The sequence below is a fragment of the Puntigrus tetrazona genome, chromosome 25 (assembly GCF_018831695.1).
Source record: "Puntigrus tetrazona isolate hp1 chromosome 25, ASM1883169v1, whole genome shotgun sequence".
Classification (NCBI taxonomy): Eukaryota; Metazoa; Chordata; class Actinopteri; order Cypriniformes; family Cyprinidae; genus Puntigrus; species Puntigrus tetrazona.
In genome coordinates, this window is record NC_056723.1 from 12,842,777 (window position 1) to 12,865,596 (window position 22,820).

Consider the following 22,820-nt stretch of genomic DNA (forward strand, 5'->3'; position numbering starts at 1 on the left):
CTGATACTCGCTGGCCATGCGGACACAATGTTGCCGCTCATCATCTGTTTCACAGCGCGCGAGCTCTCCTGCCATATTTATGCAAAGCAGAACACGAGTTACGAGAGAGTTAAGGCCGAAACGACTAGGCTTTAGTTCCCGATTTCATTCTCGGAGGCGAAAAGAAGGCATCTCGGTCATGTTCGCGGCCGTGGATCAGAGCTGCGATATGAATCATATGACTGCAACAATTCACAAACTTCCTGTTCGAGCACAACAGAGCGAAAGCGGGATCGAGTGCCCTGTCAGAGCAAAAGCAACGACAAAAGCGTCTTGCTGGTAGGTTACAGGAGAACGCAAATATACCCGTTTTAGCTTATTCACGTGTGTATGTACATTGTTTGTTTTGAGACACGTACGTTGTTTGTTTTTAAAACGCGTAGCGATAGCTATAGCTATAGAGGAAGTTGGGCATTTTCTTGTTTTGTGAAATAAAAAAATACGAACGTAAAAATAAAAACGGCTTTCGAAAGCATTCATTTAAACGTGAAATGTATTTTGAGACACGTTGTTATTTGGTTTATTTTTCGGGACCCGAAAAGGTCTAATTCATTTAATCGAATCGGTTCGTTCGAATTTGATTCCCTGCAGTGAACTGAATCTATAAGCGATTGACTGATTCGTTGAGCTCGGTTTACGAACGTCCGCCGTGTGGCGTGTTAAAATACTCTTTTCCATTAAAATGTGTTGCACAGAGCATTCACAAACAAACGAGCAAATCGGTTGAACTGAGTCATTCGCTAGAACCGATTCAAAAGAACAACTGCGCTCGCGAATCGCACAATAAGCTAGTGTTTGTATGCTATGTTCCACAAAAAAAATCTAATGGATTTTGCTGAATAGTTCATGTGTTGTATCTAAACCGCTCATAAAGATCTAGACAGTTAACCTTTGTGATTTTATGGTTTGAGGTGTGTGCAAGGCCAACGCGGTCATGCTGGGTTGGGCTACATGGCTTTTGTTAATATTGTTCATGTGATGATCTCAAGGTGTTTTCTTTGTGATTTAGGAGACAATGTACATAAGCTGCAGGGAATGGAGGAGCTGATGGGAGACAGGAGAGTTGAGGATGAGAGGAGTTTGATAAAGACGCCGTCCGATGTCCAGGCCAGGAACCAAGATCATGACTCATCCACATCCACGCGTCAGATCCCGTCTGTCCAGCACGGCTCTCCACGTTTCGTCTACACCCTGGCGTTTTTCTCGGCTCTGGGTGGATTTCTGTTTGGCTACGATACAGGAGTGGTGTCTGGAGCTATGCTCCTGCTCAAGAGGGAGATGAACCTCAGCTCTCTGTGGCAGGAGCTTCTGGTGTCCATCACCGTCGGTGCTGCTGCTGTTTCTTCTCTGGCTGGAGGGTATCTGAACGGACTCTTCGGCCGGAGAGTCTGCATACTGCTCGCCAGCTTCATCTTCTTGGTTGGAGGGATCATCCTGAGCGTCGCGCCCAACAAAGAAGTTCTTCTGTGTGGGAGGCTGACGATCGGGCTTGGGATCGGTAAGTTATATGTAGCGAAGCTCTTTGAAATCAGTTTGTGTGCCTTATCTTTTTTTTTTGTCCTGTTTGTTGTAGGAATTGCGTCTATGACCGTGCCCGTCTACATTGCTGAGGTTTCTCCTTCTCAACTCCGAGGTCAGCTGGTCACCATTAACACTCTGTTCATCACCGGCGGGCAGTTCATAGCTAGTGTGGTGGACGGGGCCTTCAGCTATCTGCCCCATGATGGCTGGAGGTCAGTAAAAACTGGAGTCTTTTATAAAAATATTAGAAGATTCTATTGTGCTACTGGTATATGTTTGCCACCCATGAGGCATGATGCTTCAACCTAATAAAATTAATAAAATAAAAAATATATTATTTAATTATTTTTAAATAATATATATGCAAATAATATTTAACGAATAGTCAGTGTTAATATAAAATAATATCCAATGGCACATGCTGCTTAGGGAGAGATGTGTTACAATGTTATTTTTAACGCATCACATTTATTGATCTTTTGAATTAGCTTTTATATTCAGTTTTTTAATTTTTAGTCATTTCGTTGTGTGCTTTATTCATTTTATATGTTTAGTCATTTTATTACTTGTATAATATTTGGTTTAAAATATCTGATTAAAAATAGAACAATATTTGTTCAATATACAACTGTTTGAAAATCTCGTATCTGCGGGTGCAAACAAATAAAAAAATATGATATTATATGATATAATCGCCTTTAAATTTGCCCAAATGAAGGCATATTACTAATCAGAAATTTTTAATCAGAGAATTTTTATGTATTTATGGAAGGATATGGACTAAATATCTTCAAGGACCATGATTTTTAGTGTCCTAATGTGTTTTTTGCAGGAAAAGTATAGAGAATGCAAGAGAAAACTAAAATATAAAGTGTTTGATAAGTGTGAGATGAAGTGTAAGCGTTTTTGTGTTGATGTACAGGTATATGTTGGGTTTGTCAGTTGTTCCCGCTGTGCTGCAGTTCGTGGGCTTCCTCTTCCTCCCGGAGAGCCCTCGCTGGCTCCTGCAGAAAGGAGACGCCCAGAATGCCCGGCTGGTGCTCAGTCGAATCCGTGGCGGTGTAAACGTGGATGAAGAGTACGAAAGCATACGGAGCGGCATTGAGGAGGAGGAGATCGACGCTGGAGGTGAGATCGTAGCTCGCGATTCATTTTTTCAAGTTCGAAATGAGAAAAAATTGATTTAATTATAGAAAACGATGATGATATCATTTTCGCCGATTGATTGGTTATCTTCTAGGGGGTCCAGTGTTGTGGCGTATCCTGACGTTCGCTCCAGCACGTCGCGCTCTGATCGTGGGTTGTGGCCTGCAGACGTTCCAGCAGCTCTCGGGAATCAACACGGTCATGTAGGTTAAGAGCAATTTTGACCCCCTTCTAATGCGACTTTTTTCGCAAAAGTTAACGGTTTGTTAAAATCGGTATTAGTGACTGCGAATTAAATCCAACTGGTGCATCGGTAGTTAACGTTATTGTCGTTGTTACCATCCTTGCTGCGTATTTAAGGCTAGGTTACGTTATAGTTCAGAATTGAATTACAATTCAGTTTAACTGAACGAAAATAAGATATATAGATATATAGAAAATAAGATGAGTTGAGTTGAGATGAGATGAATTATAAGAAAACTCATAGTGTTGCTACTTTGCTGCTTGCAAATACCTTGGGAGCAAAAAAAAAAAATCAGAACTGCGAGATGCGGCCTTAATTATAAGTTTAGAACTTGCAGTTATGATGCATTGACCCATGATTATGTCAGAATTATGAGATGAAAGTGTTTCAGGATAGCATGTAAAACGATATGCAGTGTAAACTTTCTAAAGTAGTATGCATACTGTGCACGTTATCTGCAGGAGTAGCGTTGGTTGCCATTTTGAACATCACCTAGTCCTCCGATTACTAATTATATAACAGTACTGTCTATTTTAGGGGAATGAAATGATCTCTCTGAATGCTTCAGGTACTACAGCGCCACCATACTGCAGATGTCTGGAGTGCAGGATGATCGGACGGCCATCTGGCTGGCTGCTGCCACGGCCTTCACCAACTTCCTGTTTACTCTAGTGGGCGTGTGGCTCGTAGAGAGGGTGGGCCGCAGGAAGCTGACTCTGGGCAGCATACTAGGTGAAGATTCAAACACAGCCGCAAACGCGACAGACCGAAGTACGTACAGTGATATTGTTATGACGGCGTGCTGTGAATTACTCAGGTACTGCTGCAAGCCTGACGATTCTCGCCGCGGGTTTCCTGCTCTCGGCTCAGGCCTCTCCACCCGTGACCTTTCACCCCAATGACCCCTCTCTCCATAACTCCACCTGCGTTGCGTATGGGTGAGTTTTACTTTTTAGAGGACTGAACGAATCGGCCGTTCCCAACTCGAATGACTGGAGCTCCTTTGTCTGTACGTTAAAGGTTCTGTGAACCCTGCATGTTGAATCCAGATTGCGGTTTCTGTTACGGTAAGAACGGCACAGCCGTGGTTGAGTCTTCATGCCTGCCTGTGGACGCGGCCAACACTGAAGCAGCGGCAGCGGGCAGGTACTGTATGCAGAGTTTAGCCCCTATATTAGCCCCTTTGAAAGCGGCGTAAGCCTGATGTGGCCACGTTGCGAACCGCAAACTTAAACTAAATGTCAATCACAAAGCCTTGTTCATATCTTATCGAGGTGTACCAATGGCACACAGGAGAGTGCGGGTGTATTCTGGGCCTATAACTACTGCCCAACATCTTACTCCTGGATTGTCCTTCTGGGTCTCGTCCTGTATCTGGCTTTCTTTGCTCCAGGTTAGAGTTCTTTCAATTCGTTGGAGCTTAAAGTAGCAGGTAATGATCATAAAACCTGATGTCGGGTTGTGTGTTGGAGCAGGTATGGGTCCTATGCCGTGGACGGTGAACTCTGAGATCTATCCGCTGTGGGCTCGGAGCACAGGGAACGCCTGCTCTTCCGGGGTCAACTGGATCTGTAACGTCCTTGTGTCTCTGACCTTCCTCCATGTGGCCCACTACCTGACATACTACGGTACAATGCAGCACACTAACAGCTCTGGACACCGTAACGGTGTTTGTGCGTTATACAGTTAGATTCCATCCGCAGCTATAATCACTAGATGGTTGCTAGATGCAGTCGATAGGGAGCTAGAGGCTTGCTTTACAGTTGACATTGTTCTAGTTAGGTGGTTAGGTGTTGTTATTATGCAGTTGCTAGGGTGTTGTCGTTGGATTGGTTGCTTAGGCGTTTGGTGTGTGTTGCTATGCAGTTGTTATATTGTTCTGAGTTGTGGTTTTGTGTGGTTTCCAGGGCACGTGTGTTGTTATGTGGTTACCAAGATGGTTTGCGTGATGTTCTTGGTGGTTTCTAGAGCATTATTTTTTTGCTGCTAGGGTGTTTTTTGTGTTGTCTGGGAACCTCTGAGCGGTTGATAGGGTGTTGCTATGCAGGCTGCTACAGTGTTCGAGTTGTTGCCAGAGTTGCTTTGGGGCCGATGTGTTTTAAATATGTTGTCAATCAGTTGTTCAGGTTGTTCTGGGTAGCTCCTACACCATAGACGGGGCAATCGGGTGAGTGTTTGTGCTTCGCTTTGTAATTGCTAGGGACTTGCTATGTTGGTGCTTGTTTATTGTAGTTGGAAGTTTCTGGTGCAGTTTTAGTTGTAGTTCTAGGTGTTGCTGTGCAGTTGGGTCAATGCTTTGGGGTTGCTAGGGCGTTCTACGTGGGCGGTTACTGAAGTATTTTAAGCTTGTCGTCTTTTAATTCAGTTGGCTAGCATGTTGCTCTACGTTTGTTAGGGTCTAGGGCTGCAACTACAGTCTGGAATACATTTACGGAATTTTTGCCTCGATTTTAGAGTCTGAACAAGTTGATGCTATTTGAGGAAAATCAGAGCCAGTCTGCAGGTTTTGAGCGCTGTTTCTGAGTGGTTGATAGGGTGCTGTTTTGGGGTTGTTAGGGTGTTTTAGGTGGTTATTCGTGGATAATTTATAACCGTAGCACAAACAATTCTGTAATCAACAAAGTTTAATTGATTGTCGTAATGATGCTTCCCTACTGGGAAAAAAAACTTGTTCATAACTGGATTGCAGGCTGTTTTTGAAGGGTTTGACCATTTCTTTAGCTGGCCAGGCTGGGAGACCAGCTGACCAAGCAGCTAAAACCAGCTACCTAAATCAACTAAGACCGGCCGGTTTTTGACTTATCAAACGTCACAATTTCACAATAATCATCTAATAAGGGATCTACTACACTTTTGCTAAAATGTGTTTATAGAGAATGAGATTATTTGATATCTATTTCAGCTTGAATGTCTCCTCCGTCCAGGTGCATTCTTCCTGTACTCCGGCCTGGCTCTGCTGGGCTTTGCGTTCGTGGTGGGCTGTCTGCCGGAGACCAAGGGTCTGCGTCTGGAGGAGATCGAGTCTCTGTTCGAGAGACGGCTGTGCAGCTGTGGAGCCGGCGGCGGTCAGGGCGTTCATTACATCCGGGTAAAGGGAGGAAACCACCGCTCTGATGAAGACGCTACTGATGACGAATAGACACGGATGAAGATGATTCGCGGCGTGAGGGACGCTGTGGTTCCCATTCCAGAGATTCAGCGTTCTGGTTGACTCGAAATTTGTCAATTTAACTACACCGATGCTCGATAAGCATCATCTGATATTTGCACATGTACAGATTATACATCCATTGTTGCAGGCTTCACTTAAGTGAAGGCTGCCCAGAAGTGAGATTGTTAGCCGAATAAGTGCTCTGGAGTGCGACCCACGGGCTATGTCTTTCTGAGACTCTTATACTAATCTTGGAATGGATATTTTTACACAAAAGTGGAAATAACGTCATCATTCGCACTCCTTAAAGGCCATCTTTTTTTCTTAAAGGCCCTTATGCTCAAGGAGTAAATAACCCACAAATATTTAATGGACAGTTTACCCCCAAAAATGGAAATACCAAAAGAATAATTAAAGATGCTTTGAACGGTTTTTGTCTTGTGTTTTCCAAATAAGAAAGAGAGTAATAGGGACGGACGTGAGCCTGAGTAAATGATGACAGACGTTTCATTTTTGACAAATTCACATCTTTCGTTTTTTCCACGCGGTGGCAGTTTAATGATTAGAACCGATATACTGATGCATATGCATGTAAATATATACAGTATGTGTGTCTCTTTATGTATACATAATAAATATAGCCTACACAGTACACGTACATATATTACATAAAGAGAAGCTTTTATTTTGGATGCAATTAAGCGTTCGACACGGCTACAAATAACGGCTGAACCGCGGTGGTGGTCTGACGACGTTGTCTTCGTTAAATGAAGCTGGCGGTGTTTGATCTTTTTGGGTTTTTTTAGCCTCGTTTGGAGTTGGGGGCTCTGCGTTGCGCCACTCCGGAACCAGAAAGCACAATTTCCTACATATCAGTGAGTATCGGAGACGACGCTTATATCATTTTAAACGTTTTTGTGTGGAAAAACTCACATAAGAGTCTCATTCCTGGTTTATTTGTCTCTCAGTTGCGGTGAAGATGACCGTGAGCGCGGACTCGAAGATCCGTTCATAATCAAACTGGAGGATGATAAATGTAGCTTTCTTTCTTGTAATAAACTCGAAACGTGTTTCGGGACCTTTAGGGAGCATGTTTTACAAACGTTCGGTCTTTCTGCTTAATAATGTGCTTTCAGACAACGAATCATATCCAAAATAAAAGTTTTTTTGTTCCGTGTATAAATACACGTTCAGTGTACGGTTAGAAAATACTTCTAGTGTTCTCAATATTAAACCAAAGACGCGATACTGAAGCGGTTTTAGCCGCATTTTAATGTTTGGCTATTGTCCCTGAGAAGACTCTACCGAGCTGAAGTCGTTCCTAAGCTGGCCGCGTCGGTCTCGGGTGGACTTTTGGTGGTCTCGGCTCCGTCAGGCTGAAACCTGTTCAGTCCTGTCCCGATCTGACCCTCTTTGACCTCTGTTACCCCTCATTTAGCCACCAGCCTCCGTTTCGGGAACTTCGCTTGCTAAATATTGTGTGAATGTTGCTATTTTCACATCACTGAACGCAGGAAAACACGTGAGAGGCTCATTTTTTAATGGCAAATGTTCATTAGAATGTATAATAAGATTCACTTTACTTATGTATATTTACATTTTATATATATATATGTATATATTGGGTGCAATTAATCATTCATTTAATACACAGCACTACTCTTACATTTAGCAGGCCTTTCATTCATTCATAATATGCAATGCTATGTTTACCGTAGATTACGAAGCAAGGGAAGAAAGTGAATCGGTTTTCTCCCTGAAGTGCACTGTACCCCGTCTACAGGATCGAGTGTGTGTCTGCGGGTAACGTGAGAGCGAGTAACCGGACACTCGCTTCGGCAGAGGGTCAAGCGCTGAACTGTTTCACCTCTGTTACGCTTCCTCCCGGCTGAAAGGGCCCCGAGACCACCTTTCCGCTATCAGCCTGTAAACGCGTGCCGGAGTTACGTTTGAATGCTTTAATGAAGGCTTAGAAAACAGATGCGATGCGGGGGGAATCAAAGCTTTACCACTCGAGAGCGCATCTGCAGGAAAAGACGTGATATGCTCGTAGAATATAGTACTTTTTTAAACGAATGTTTTATTTGGTAGCATTTGATGCATTAGGAAAGCAGCATTAATGCATTCATTATAATACGTTGCATGGTTTCATGAAAAAGTGCATCCGCAGTTACGATACATTATAATACTTATCCATTCATTCGCCTTTAAAACTTATAATGCGTTTTTATTTTTATTTAGGTTACAAATATTTCTAAAAAGATAGAATGCATTGCAATGTACATTAAGAATACCTGCATCATATTTAAAAGTTTTAAATGCTGCAATTTAGTTTTATTTATAATATTGTTATTACTGTTAGGATCATTTCTTTTTGATGAATGAAATGAAAGTATATATGAACTAAAATAATAACGTGATCATTAATAGATAATGCTAAATATTACTAAATTGTTTTCTTTTTGTATTATTATTATTGTTTCATTTATTACTACTACTTACAAGCATTGCATATGTGTATTTATTAGTGCTCTAAAATTATTAATCGTGGTTAAGCATATATTCAAAATAAATGTATATTTATTTATAATACTCTGTATTTATAATGTGTGTGTGTATGTATGACATATATTTAATTTCTAAACGTTTTTCTTAAATATAGGCATGCATGTTTATTTCTATTAAAATAATAAATATTCAGAGTAGACATATATGAGTTGACTTCATCTGACATAGCTATCATTTATAATACTAATTTATTATACAAAATAAAAGAAATTATTTGTGTGCACATATATATATATATATATATATATATATATATATATATATATATATATATATATATATATATATATATATATATATTTTTTTTTTTTTTATTTTTTTTTTTATTTTTTTTTACACCATTGGGCACATTGATATATATGTGTGTGTGTGGACTATTTATATAAAATAAGCGTATCTTTCAGGTAATATCAGCCCAGTTGACTGATTTGCATGCGTGCGGTGACGTCACCCTCCAGGGGTCTCGGAGGAGGCGTGGTTTGGTGACGCATTGCGGCTTGGTGTTCATGAAGCGGGCGTGCGGATCAGATGAGATCGGGACGCGCTCAGGGTCGCATGCACGAGCGGACGATCTCGCGTGAACGCAATGCATCGCCGTCGTAGCGGGTGCATGCACACCAGAGCCCTGGATATGGCAGAGCCGATGCGTGTGTGAGCCGAGCACTGCTGCGCACTTCCAGGATCCGTCGGTCGATGAAGATCTAATCATGTCGAGCGGACAGGACGAGAGCACAGTGCGCGTGGCGCTCAGGTAGGGCACGAGCTCTAGTGCGCGTTACTGATGATGATGATGATGATGATGTGCTTTCATGCGCTGTCACCTGCTGCAGCCTGTGCTCAAGTGCGCCTTACATTAGACGTTAAAATCAGAGGAAAACAGAAAAAAATGTCCATTACTTCATTATTATATATGTTTATACGCTAAATCAGTAAAATTGATTTTCATATTACTGCTCCACCTTGTACTAACACCACGCAACAATGGAAAGTTTCCAGCCACCAATAATTTATGTACGTCGACATTGCCGTGCTACAATAATGTGCTTTTGTATATATAGTTATATTCTTGCATGATTTTGGACCAATGAGATTTCTTTGTGGGCGTGGCAAATAGAAGCAACGACACCCAGCGATCATTTCACCGACTCGAATCTTTGAGTCTCCTTCGGCAAAATGAACAAATCATATTTCGAGGCATTTCGTCAAAACATGATTAAAATGTGTTGTATGACTTCCATAACGTATTATGCTAACCCTGATCACACAACAAACAATAACAGAGTGAAAGAGAAAACGGAAAAGATTAATTCATTAGATTAGCTCAACCTCACTTCATCTAATATCTGACGAGTGTTCGGTTCTGAGTCGTTCGTTCATCGCGCGAAAGCCAAAAGCTTTAACCAACGCGGTTTGATTGGGAAAGTGAATTGATTGAAGTTCGAACTTTCGAACTAATTCCCGCACAGAACCTGTAGGACATTGCGCATGCGCGAGTGAACGAATCACTGCGCGATTGAACGAATCACTCCCCGAGTCACGTTAAAGATTTGTTCGAAAAACCTTATTTTTCAACAGGACGCAAAACACGTTACATTTACAAATGACCTCGAAAGATGTCTCAGTCCAAAATCTAAAAGTAACAAGTCTGAATTCATAGTTTTCAAAAGAAAAATGGTCAACAATAATGACCTACTAGTCTACCTCTGATAGATATAGGTGGACGCCACTAGAAATCTATTAACCTCGAAGATTAACCTCGTGCTTATTCAATAATTGTTTTATTGCCTATTTATATTTATTTTTCCAAACCATTTTTAGATGCCAGTGTTTCCTTTCGTAGCGCTTTGATTGCAAAACGGTATCAAATGAAACTAAATAACGTTATAAAGCTAAATCAGTATTTTAACTAAAAGAGCTAGGCTACTGAAGTCAGATTTTTGCGATGTCTGTGCCTTAAAATGAAATTATTATGATCTTAAAAGGATTTTGAAAGTCTGACAATAATCAGTTGTGAGCACTGCTGCTTTACACCTTTTAATAACGAGTAACATTCATTAGAAATGTAAAAATATAATCATATGTAATTAGTTACATTACATTAATAAAGTAATTGAAATACACTACTTTTTACATTTTAACTAGGGAATCTTGTAATCTGTAACCTATTTAATATCCAAAGTAACTTTCCCAACACTGTATGTACTATCCGTTATTATGAATATATTCTAAATTATATGTATTGGCCAAGTTAGTATTTCTTTTTACTCAACACAGTGTCACAAATACACACATTTATACTATAGAACAGATGTTTTGGGTTGTTACGTAATTGCTTATTAAAGTAGTAATGGATTAGGAACATTTGTTTACATTTGTAATAACTTAGTTTCTTAACAAGGTATGGTTACATTAGCAAGAATTCAGCTGGTTTTCCTTGCTCCCAAAAAGATACACGAGATGGACAAGTGTGTCAGCATCAGCGACAGCAATGTAACCATGACGTAATTTCAACCAGAGTGTGTGTGTGTGTGTGTGTGTGTGTGTGTGTGTGTGTCACTGGTTTGATTGACAGTCTGTGCTAAAAGTAGACAGTTAACTGACAGATGATCGATGAAAGAAAGAAGACATTTATTGATGAATCTGCGCATTAGTATGTGATTAGTAAGCTCGTAGCAGATGTAGAGTGATTGGGAATGAACTGGTCACACAGTACAGTAGAAGCTGTCGTGGGTCTGAGAGGCAGCTGTGGGTGACAGTGCAGTTTTCTTCAGTGAGTCAGCGGCTCTCGCGCGAGCTAATGTCATTGTGCGATGAAATAAAAGCCCTGCTCTCATGACGAAACATGCTTCCTCTCCTTAATCTAGTTAGTCTGTTGACGTCGCAATCTTAATTGATAAATTCGTAAGAAAAATAAAGTAGTAACAGGGTGTAACGTGATATCGAAGCAGGCCGTGTGGTATCAGCATTTATTAACATGTTTTACGTCTCCCCACATTTCAGCTAAAAGGTCAATAAAAGGAACAAATTAAAAGCAATAGAACAAAAAATAATAACTTTAATTCTAAAAAAAATATTAAATTTTTTTTTTTTTTTTGCAAATGAAATTAATTTAATCAGAAGTGACAGTGAATGCATTTATAATGTTATAAAATATTTGTTATTTATCATCAAGGAATCCTACAAAAAAATATTGAGCAGGACTGTTAAAATGTCTCATAAGCACCAAACTCAAAATAAATAGAATTTAAAAAAAATATCACCTATTAAAAAGATCTGTAACACATTCCGATAAGGTTAAAATAGTTATCTAAAAAATGTTTCTAAAGCACAAATGAATCATCGCTAATATTAATATTGGATCTGTCAATATTGTTTAATGAGCCTGAGCTTGCATTAACTAATACCGAATGGGTACATTTTTAATCTAACATGAACAAAGATTCATAATATTGTATTTTTTTATTTCATTAAAATGACTAAATGGCAAGTGAATTGATCGTTTGAATTAAATGAGCATACCATGGTCTCTCGTTTTTGCACCAGTACTTCTTTTTTTTTTTATAGATGTTAAGGTCTCGAGTTCTCCGCTCTGTGGTGACCCCAGTGACGGTCACATCCTTCAGACGGAGAAACTATGCAGCAGCCGCATGTGGACAAGTTCCCGGTCTGCGGCAGGAACAGAATCTCTGCTCTGTAATTGCAGTTTGTCTAGAAAGCGGCAATATTATGCAGAGCAGACGTGGGGTAGTTTTCCCACATTCACCACACCCTGCCAACTTCGCTTCACTTCCCGCGTGCTTGAATTCTTTTCGTGGTATCTCTGTTCGTTTGGCCTCGGGTTTTACTAAATTCTATCAAATTGCCTCAAGCTCAAACGGCCGTGAATAAGCAAACCCTGACAGGTCGTGTGCTGCTTTTAAAATCCAATCTGTGTCTATAACTAGAGCACATTAAGCTGGGATGTCATCATATACCGTTTCTAAATGCGTTTCTGTCTCTTCTCATCGTGGGTCGGTGAGGTAAGAAACAATTACAGGAACGCAGTGTGTGGTGTTTGAATATGCTGTTGGATCAGTGTTGGTTTTGAGGAGAGCTTCTGTCAACACCTTACGCCTCGCTGCCTACAGCCTTCCTACAGAATGCAAACATTACCGTAGGCTTAGTTGCCACCTTGTCACCTTTGTATGATTAGTAACCTTCCAATCACTGCCGAATCCGTAATGTAACTGGAACTAGAACAAATAAATCACATTGCTTATACCAGACAGCCTGTTTATTGGTAGTTTTCATGGCAGTGATGCAGTTTATTGAGATGTTTGTGAAGCATTCTTTGTGAGCTGTGAGGACTCAACACTACTGAGTCTGATACGTATCAGAGTTCAGTAGAAGACAGATTGTTGGTACGCATCTCATTGGTACATCTCTGTCTTTGTGGCGTATCAAAGGTATTGTCGGCATACCAACAAGAAGTATGAACCGCATCCAACAGGGGTAACTGTTGGATGGATCCAAAAACGTAAAACCACACAGATGCCTAGTTCAGCGCAGAATTAAATGTGCACTCCTGTTTCCATTATATCTGTTCACTGGGAACTTCATAGGGTGAGAATTTATGATTAAGAGTTATTGTATAGAAGCCCCTTAGGCTTATCACCTAGATTGTTACATGCCCAGAGTGAATCATGATGGTTTGGGCCCTGAAACACTGTTTTTCTGCCAGTGCTTGTGCCCAATTGGGAAGTGAGTTATGAATTTTCACTTAAAAAAAAGTCCCGGGCAAGTACCCAGATCCTGGTTCAGAGCGATCCCCGGAACCTTGCTGGTCTAAAACAAGGGAACCTATGATGCCAGTAGGCGGAGCAGGTAAATATGCCAGATCAGCAGTGGTTGGCAGACAAAACCAAATCTCTCTTTCTGTAAGAGATAAGAAGCGATTCCAATCACATGTTGTTGAAGTAGAGGGTTCGCTCTACCAGTAAAAGGGAGAGCCAGCTCTGAACAAGTGCACTCTTGGCCAAGCACTGGCTTCAGCTCTGGCACCAGACCCAAATTATTATACTATTCCTTACAGATCTAGATGGGCATGTCCCTGCCAAGCATTACCAAACCATTCTGGAGGATCGTGTGCACCCAATTGTTTAAACATTGTACCGTAAATGGGTGCAGTGTCAGGACAATAATGCACCTCAGAGCAAGACTGATGACTGAGTGATTTGTTGAACGTGGACATGAAGTTGAACATCTTTCATAACTTGCATAGTAACCAGATCTGATTATTATTGAGCCACTTTGGGATGTTTTGAAGAATAGATTTAGGAAATGTTTTTCTCTGCTTGCATCGCCTAGTGACCTGGCCACTGTACCACATTAGGAATGGCACAAAATTCTTTTAGCCTTTAGCCTTCCCAAGAAGAATTGATGCTCTGTTGGCATCAAAAGAAGATTGTACACCAGGGTTGGGCAACTTTGGTCCTGGAGGGCCACTGACCTGCAAAGTTTAGCTCCAACCTTAATCAAACACACCAGCCTGTAGCCTTCTAGTGATCTTGAAAGCATTCAGGTAAGTTTGATTAGGGTTGGAGCCAAACTTTGCAGGACGTTGTTTGTAAAAGTAGAAGTGTTTAGGAACAGCAGCGGGGTCACCGAGTATTGAGGCACATATCGTATAGTATAAAGTATAATATAGTATATAACATATGTTATAACATATAGTATAAAGTCACCATTGCTCCATTGTGCAACCGCAGCTGAAGAGATCCAAACCTAAACTGGCAATAATATTAGCACTGTGCTGTAGGAGCTTCAGTGAAGGGCTTTCCACGACCAAGCAGCTACATGCAAATTTCACATCACCAAGTACAAAACAAAAGCATCACTGGATTCTGGAGCGTTGGTAATCTGTTCTGTGGAGTGACAAATTATGAACTAACTTTGGCGCCATACGCCAGGAGAGCATCACCTGACTGCAACTGAAAGGTTTTTTGGAAGAGGGTTGAAGGGCTAGACCCCTTACTTCCAATGAAGGGAGATTTTAATGCAAAGCCATTGTGAACAATGCCATGACTCCAACTTTGTGGAAACAGTTTGGTGAAGTTTGGTGAAGATTTTCTATCCCACCTTGACTGTGACTCAGTTTACAATGCTAGGCTTATGAAGACATGGTTGGATAAGCCCTGACCCTTAACCCCATCAAACACCATTGAGGTGAATTGGAATGGAGAGCAAATTCTTCTTATCCAACGTCAGTGTGCCTCACAAGATTTTGCTGAGTTTGGCATGTTCGTAGGTCAATGTCTTTGTTGACCTTGGAACAACATTGTGATTAGCCAATCAGATTTGAAGAACCCGTTTTTGTGAAGTTACAATCAGTGTTTGGTGCTTGTATATCAGTGTCATTCATCTATCATTAAATCTGATTTTATGCATTAATCATGGGTAAGGTTAGGTTTAGGTGTAAAGATATGGTGAAGACTAAATGTTTGGATTACAATGTTGTTCCAGACACGACAAAATACGTAAAATGGCGTTGTAATGCTGTTGCTATTGCACTTGTCATCAAGCGAGAGTTTCCATAACATTGTCTGCAGGGAAAAGACCCATGTGTGTGGTATCTTTACCGTTTAAAGCCTTCTGAAACCCAGAACGCACTTGTCTGACAGCTGTAGACGCTTCTGCTTTACTGTGGGACAAAATGGCAACAAGTCAAATGCATTTGGATTGAGTTTTACAGCGTGCTCTAGTTAAAGAACAAAGAACGCTCTCTCTCGCTTGAGAACCTTTCAGGACGCCATTAGTTTTACTCATCGTACCTGTTGCCCTCTGCCTTTTCAAGCTCTTCCAAATGTCTCGGAGACTTTGATTTCACTGGAAATGTTTGATAAACTGCCAAGACAGAAAAGAACAGGCCGATTATTTCAGCCGGACTGTTCCACTGTATCCCACAATGCATCCGGGTCCATCTGATATCTGTTTACTCCCATTATATCTCGTGCTGTATTTAGGGCCGACGCTGTATAGTGGGTCTCGGGAGGCCTGTGGGACTGAATTAAGCCGGTGCTCTCACACATGCTGTGATTGTGTATGCGCTGTGAAAAGCTGTGCCGCCTCACTGAACTGCATCAATAGCTGTGTCACATAGAGACTGTCTGTCGGCACAGATATGACCACCGCTTCATTCCTGCTACAGGCATTCTCATGCCCCAGTCACATTTTCGATAACACTTTGAATATTGTTCTAAGCCTTTCTAAAACTGTGCCAGAAGTTAGAAAGGGAATTCAATGCTAATATAGTCTGTTTTTTTTTTGTGCGGTACTGACCGAAGACCTTGTTTCTGTGCAATCGGTGATACGTTTTTAATAAGCTGCAAATTCCGAATGAAATGCTGCTGGAAATAGCTCTGCAGCTCCGGAGATTTGTGTGGTAGGTTAGCACACGGAAAGTCACAATTCTATAAAATGCCCAAAATATCCAGTATCCTACACAGTGCTGAACAGAGCAGTCTTGCTTATTCATTATAAAACAAACCACAGGCTCGTTTAAAAAAAACCGACGTCCTTTGTAATGGTTGTCACGGTCGGGAACTGCTGACAGGGATGAGTGTTTCTTGGGGGTTTTTTTTTTTCATCGTTGTGTTTACTGTCAGAAACATGGATGTGGACACAGTAATGATCATTCATTTAAGCTGAAAAAATTAGGAATTGAGGTTAAACAGCAGCAGATCCAGTAGTGGCCTACATTCTGTCACGGGGCAGGAAAACCACACTCATGACAGACACAGAGAGAGAGAGAGAGAGAGAGAGAGAGAGAGTGGTGCTGATTCCTGCATAATGCAAGCCTGTCCATCCATACCAAATTCAACTAAATCTTTCTCTCTTCCTCTCTCTGTAGTACTAGTTTGATGCTATAATGTTTTTTTTTTTGCACCTTTCGTGATTCCTGTCATCTATTCTTTCATCCGAAGGATTAGATTAAAATTTTGGAAAGGAAAGATGATCCAGGTTCCTCTTAAAAAGCAGCCAGGAGTATTGAAAGGCTGCCTAGAGATCACTCTTTAATGATTTATACCGACTGTATGAAGCTGCCTCAGGGATGTGAACATGGCAGGCAGAGACTTGTCTATAGACGTCTAATTTCTGAATTCCTTTCTTAGCACTTTTTTGGGGATTAATAATGAATTTGAACAATGTCTTCACTGACAAAATGTGAATTACGATAGTCTCTGCCATTTTGTAGACGCTGAGTTGGGACCTGGAGGCCAGAAGGAGTACAGCAATACAGACCATATAAAGTCCTTTTTTCAGCGAGGGGCGAATTAATATTATTATATCACTGCTTATTAGGCTATGTTTATGGACACAATCCTGTTTAGGCTACATTTTCGCTTCTCTGTGCCCACATACTGTATTTTAACGCAGCTGAAATCTCAGTTTTCATTGATATATTTTACTGTTTCTGTTTTCATAAAATATGAAATGAAATCGTGATGAAAATATGAATATGAAATTCCGCCCCTGGTTTCAGCATAAGGTTGTGTGTACCTAGTACCAGACCACTTTAGGTGAAAGGTTAGTGATTGAATTTATTTTATTGGAGCTGTGACCATATGTTTTGGAACAGAGCTTCCGATGTATAGATGAATAAGACGACTGGGGTCTGAAGGCTTTCGGACAGACATGGGGAAACCAAAACTAATCATCTGATCAGAATAAGGAAGTTTGGAAGAGGATTCTGTCTGGAAGGTCTTTAGCTCCAACCTCCAGAGGAGCTACTCCTTCAGGGAGGCTGAAGACATGGAGTCTGAGTTGGCTTTGTTCAAAGCCTCTGCTGTGGAATTTGAGCTGTTGGTGGAGCTTTCTTGCTGCCTGTCACTCTTACAAAGAATCATTTAGCTTATTTGAAGAAGTATAAGTTCTTGTAAGTTAGGATGGGAACTTTCTGACCTTGCCTGGTGATATTAGTCAGCACCTCCAAATCTGAGACCAATGCTAGTACCTGCTTTGAGTAGGAAGTGAGCTCCTTCCCCATGTAGAGGGGTTCAAGTATCTTACGTGAGGGCAGACCAATGCATAAGATTAAAAGAAAGAAGCAGTGGCTGCATGTGGTTCTGTACTGGACTGTTGTGGCGAAGCCGGAGCTGAGTACGAAGGCAAAGCTCTTGATTTCTCATTTAAGCTTCATTCCACATGAACTGTGGGGTAATGACCAAAGCAGTGAAGTTCAAGCAGCTGAAATGTGTCTTCTCAGAAGGGTGTCTGAGCTAAATATGAGAGACAGGGTGAGAAGCTCTGACAAATGGGAGAGACTTAGAATAGTGCCCTTGCTCCTCAGAGTCAAAAAGAGTTCAGCTGGTTCAATTGACCAAAATTAACAATGGGCCAAAAACTGAAACTGAACACTTTTTTTCCCTCATTTTCCTCCCATGTACTTTGCCAATTTATGTAGATTTTTTTTAAACGTTCTAGGCATTACAACAACAAAGCACAATTTAACGTCACATGTCTTTCATATAAACTCATTTACACTCAGCTATCTGTGTGTTAGAAGACATAATATTAATCAAACAGCAACCAGCAACAGCCATCTGTTTAGGATGTCTTCCAGACAGTTTACAGTGGAGGTTTTTGGTCATCACGAAATGCAAAGAGACCAGGGTCAGACAAGCTAGACTGAGAACACCTTGGCATCTCTCAAGAACAGCTATGAGAAGAGAGCGGGTGGCCAGGTCCCAGATAAGCAGCAGGAGAAGAATGGATGGATGGACGGATGGATAAAACATTTTATCAAGTTCACTTTTGTGCAGATGTGAATAGTAGCACATATTTTAGAGTGTTCTTCATAGTTTTAGTGCACAAACAATACTAATCTTACAGACTAGCTGCAACCCATCCTCTGCTTATGTGTCTCTCACCCACATATCCGTCTCTCTCTGGTGTTCAGTACAGGACAGATCCAGTATCAAACACACACACAATAGTCTCTCTGTGAATTGTGCTCTGAACAAAGCGTCCCTCACAGTCGGAGTGAAAGCTCAGCCTCTGCTGTCAGGTGCGCCACAGAAACTGACATCAGTTCTCTTTTTAGAGATCTTTACTGCGCCATGCAAGCATCACTGTTACTAAAAACCATACTGTTAAGCATTAAAATTAGTGGGCTATGAATGAAACATCAAACATGGCTTGTTAAAGATAGGTGCAATGTTAATTCTTTAAGTGATTGGATGAAGTTTTTTTTGTACTTTGTAAACAGAAATGAAAAGATGAACAAGGAACGGAGCCATATTTAAGTACTAGAATGTAATAGAGACTTCTCAAATGTATAGATACATTTGATACCGATTGTATTATTTGATTTATTTGTGTCTGTGAGTTCGTTTTTGCTTTTTTTATGTCTTTTTAAGTCTTAAGAACATATGTATAAAACCTCTTCTTTGAGCAGTAATGGCTGTTACAGTAAATAAAGTTTAAGTTGTTTTGTGGATATATCCAACTATATCAGAAAACAATCTCAATCTCTCAAGTAAGGTCTTGCACACAGAGAATTCTGGGAATGTCAGTTTGCATGCTCACTGAAAATGAACATTCAAACCCCATTAAAACACAATTTAACTGTGGTTTATCACACCTGAGTTCAATTTCTCTAGCCACACCCAGACCTGATTCCCGTCACACCTGTTCACAATCAAGAAATCACTTAAATAGGACCTGCCTGTCAAAGTGAAGTAGACCAACATATCCTCGAAAGCTATACAGCATGTTAAGTTCCAAAGAAATTCAGGAACACATGAGAAAGAAAGTAATTGCGATCTATCAGTCTGGAAAAGCTTATAAAGCCAATTCTGAAGCTTTGGGACTTCAGAGAAACACAGTGAGAGCCATTATCCACAAATGGCGAAAACAATGGAGACACTTCGCAGGAGTGGCCGGCCGACCAAAATTACCCCAAGAGCACAGCAACGACTCACCCAAGAGCACACAAAAGAGCTCACAACAACATCCAGAGAACTGCAGGCCTCACTTGTCTCAGTTAAGGTCAATCTTTATGACTTTATGAAAACCGCTGCTGAGCAAAAAGGACATAAAGGCTCGTCTCAGTTTTACCAGAAAACATCTAGATGATCCCCAAGACTTTTGTGAAAAAACTCTGTGTACTGGCAAGACAAAAGTTTTTGACATTTTAGAAGATGTGTATCCCGTTATATCTGGCATAAAAGTAACACAGCATTTCAGAAAAAGAGCATCATATCAACAGTAAAATATGGCGGTAGTGTGATGGTCTGGGGCTGTTTTGCTGCTTCGGGACCTGGAAGACTTGCTTATTACACGATTACAGTGAAAATGAGCTGAATAAATATGAACCCTTGAGAAATCAATTTATGTAGCTGCAAGTATGAATCAAATCTTTTTTTTGTATCTTGAGGAAGCATCTTCTTGTTTAGATCAAATTGACAAACATTTCATCTTTTGAAGTGTAAAATTTCTTGCTAGACGTGTTATTATATGCAGTCAGACGCCCAGTTTTTACAGTCCTATTTTAGATGACTAATTTTCACTTCGTTAACGCATCAGGAGGTTCTCGTTGCTATTCAGTGTTCGAGAGAGCAAGTCGTTTCAAAATATCCTCTCTTTGTGTCACAGGATTCGTCCTCAGCTGGCAAAGGAAAAGATTGAAGGATGTCACATCTGCACGTTTGTGACCCCTGGCGAACCCCAGGTGGTTCTGGGAAAGGACAAGGCCTTTACATACGACTACGTGTTTGACATGGACTCGACGCAGGACACCATCTACGCCAACTGCACCGAGAAACTCATCGAAGGGTGTTTTGAGGGTTATAATGCCACTATTTTTGCCTACGGACAGGTTTGTGCTTCTAGAAAATGCCTTTTCATGTTGACTTTGTCACGTCTGGTTACGTCTAGGATCATTTGAGGTGACAGGTGAAAGGAGTTTGGATTTGACCTAGTTTCGTGTCTTCATGCTGTCTGCCTCATTTAAGACCAGTGTCGCCCGTGACCTGCATTTCATGGCTGACTTCCTCCGAACAGCATCACAGATTCGATATCTGTCTATCTCTCTCTGTTAATCCTGATTTATCAACGGTCTCACTCATCCGCCAGACAGACATATCCAAGCAGAAAAACACACGTGCCACACCGTACTAAGATTATTGAATATAACATCACATTTATTTATTATTTAAAGTGCCCCTATTATGGGTTACGAAAAGGTTCCTATTTTGGTTTTGGGAGTCTCCAACAACAGGTTGACATGAATGCAAGATCTTGTGATATCCGTTTATTTTTAACCTTTCTTGCTCAAGGACTTCCAAACGATTCACTTTTTTTCCAAACCTCTCCTTCGCGTGATTGTAATCTGCAGCGATTGGTTTCGTTTTCATTTAGTCTCGCCTGTAATTTCTGATTCTCTGTGTTTAGTAAAGTGTAATTGGTGTTGGATCTCAGACAGGGTCGGGGAAGACGTATACGATGGGCACGGGTTTTGACGTGGCCATACCAGACGAGGAGCTGGGCATCATCCCGCGGGCGGTCAGTCACCTCTTTAAAGGCATCGAGCAGAGACGCCAGGAGGCCACAGATCAGGGTCGACCCGTCCCAGAGTTCAAGATCAGCGCACAGTTCCTGGAGGTACGGACGTTTTGTGGACGGTTTTGCTCTAGGTTATTTTAATGATCCTTTTTATTCCTGTCTAAACTCATGCCACTGGTTGAGCTAGTGGTCATGTGATTCCTTTCAAACAAAGAAGTCAAATTTGTGCTAAAACTTATATATTTTATAAAATATATACATTTTATCAGTTCAAATAAAACTGAAATAAACTTTAAAATACTAAAATGAAAATTCTAGTAAAACATAAAGGTAACATTTGCATTGGGAAACTAACTAAACTAAATTAATCTGAAGTACTAAAATAGCTAAAACGGTCTGCAGCTGTATAACGAGGAGGTGTTGGATCTTTTCGACACCACGCGTGACATTGAGATGAGGAAGCAGAAATCCCACATTAAAATCCACGAGGACGCCAACGGCAGCATCTACACCGTAGGCGTGACGACTCGTACGGTCTCCTCAGAGGCGGAAGTGAGAGTCAGCCATTTCTTTTCTAAGATATCGTACCCTCTTATTATGCACAGAATGTAACTGACTGTGCCGATGTGTGTGTGTGCTGTAGATGATGCAGTGTCTGAAGCTGGGCGCTCTCTCCCGCACCACTGCTAGCACTCAGATGAATGTGCAGAGCTCTCGATCTCATGCCATCTTCACCATTCACATCTGCCAGGTGCGCGTTTGTGCAACTGCAGAAAGCGTAAGTACCTTCTTATTGCGGCCACATTCTTACAGCGGCCAAACTGAGTATGAACTAGTGGTGTTAAACTTTGCGATTAGTCGCAGCCCTAATAGAAACGCACCTAAACTTGACCGGAGAACATGCCATTTTTTAACAAACACCATCTAGTGTATTTTTGCTTTAATTCACTTTTTCTTTTCTTTTTTTCTCAGCCGCCAGAGCAGGACGATGAAACAGACAATCGACTGGTCAACAGCTCGTCCGAGGTGGAAGAGTTTGAAACGCTCACAGCCAAGTTTCACTTCGTGGATCTGGCAGGATCGGAGAGACTCAAGAGGACGGGGGCCACAGGGGACCGGGCCAAAGAGGGCATCTCCATCAACTGTGGATTGGTCAGAATGAGTAGTATTGTTACACAACGACACATAATTCTAGCCTGATGAAATCAGTCTCATTACATTTTCTAATATTTCTCCTCTGCTCTTTTCTCACTGTGACGCAGCTGGCGTTAGGGAATGTCATCAGTGCTTTAGGAGACAGAAGCAAACGCTCAACGCACGTGCCTTACCGGGACTCCAAACTCACTCGCCTTCTGCAGGATTCACTGGGAGGAAACAGGTCCGTGCCAAACGTTCTGCAAATGAAGGAAGACGAAAGTAACGAAAATGTTTATTTCGGATGCGATTAATCGTTTGACAGCACCGCTCTTCAACAAATATTCCAAATCGTTTCACTTTTTCAATCTAAAAAAATAGTCCGATTCAGTTAAAATTAGTAGGTAGTACTTTTCGTAGTATTTCTAATGAGCTGCATGCAATTCGTAATTGCAGTGTAATAACAGGGTTATA

The 22,820-nt window shown here is 41.1% G+C and overlaps 2 protein-coding genes across 6 annotated transcripts in view; both read left to right on the plus strand.

Annotated features, from left to right (window-relative positions):
• Window positions 1-33: 33 nt before the first annotated feature.
• On the plus strand, window positions 34-7,766 carry slc2a13b (solute carrier family 2 member 13b). 3 transcript variants are annotated; one of them, XM_043228110.1, is made up of 12 exons: window positions 34-318; window positions 1,049-1,537; window positions 1,613-1,772; window positions 2,483-2,688; window positions 2,801-2,909; window positions 3,519-3,682; window positions 3,768-3,888; window positions 3,971-4,096; window positions 4,225-4,343; window positions 4,426-4,578; window positions 5,875-6,976; window positions 7,070-7,766. In XM_043228110.1, the coding sequence occupies exons 2-11, from the start codon at window positions 1,075-1,077 to the stop codon at window positions 6,087-6,089; spliced, it is 1,836 nt and encodes a 611-aa protein (XP_043084045.1). In that variant the 5' UTR covers window positions 34-318; window positions 1,049-1,074; the 3' UTR covers window positions 6,090-6,976; window positions 7,070-7,766. The 3 variants fall into 3 exon arrangements, with proteins under 3 accessions (XP_043084045.1, XP_043084046.1, XP_043084048.1); XM_043228111.1 differs by having other exon boundaries at window positions 1,613-1,672; window positions 2,503-2,688; XM_043228113.1 differs by lacking the exons at window positions 4,225-4,343; window positions 4,426-4,578.
• A 1,407-nt stretch (window positions 7,767-9,173) lies between these two features.
• Window positions 9,174-22,820, plus strand: part of kif21a (kinesin family member 21A) — a 33,574-nt gene continuing 19,927 nt past the window's right edge. For 2 of the 3 annotated variants that reach the window (XM_043228055.1, XM_043228057.1), the window contains exons 1-7: window positions 9,174-9,420; window positions 20,304-20,526; window positions 21,129-21,311; window positions 21,615-21,764; window positions 21,856-21,990; window positions 22,185-22,364; window positions 22,475-22,590. In XM_043228055.1, the coding sequence (XP_043083990.1) occupies window positions 9,377-9,420; window positions 20,304-20,526; window positions 21,129-21,311; window positions 21,615-21,764; window positions 21,856-21,990; window positions 22,185-22,364; window positions 22,475-22,590 (1,031 nt within the window). In that variant the 5' untranslated portion in view covers window positions 9,174-9,376. The remainder of the gene's footprint in view (window positions 9,421-20,303; window positions 20,527-21,128; window positions 21,312-21,614; window positions 21,765-21,855; window positions 21,991-22,184; window positions 22,365-22,474; window positions 22,591-22,820) is intronic. The other variant, XM_043228056.1, reaches the window with a different exon arrangement.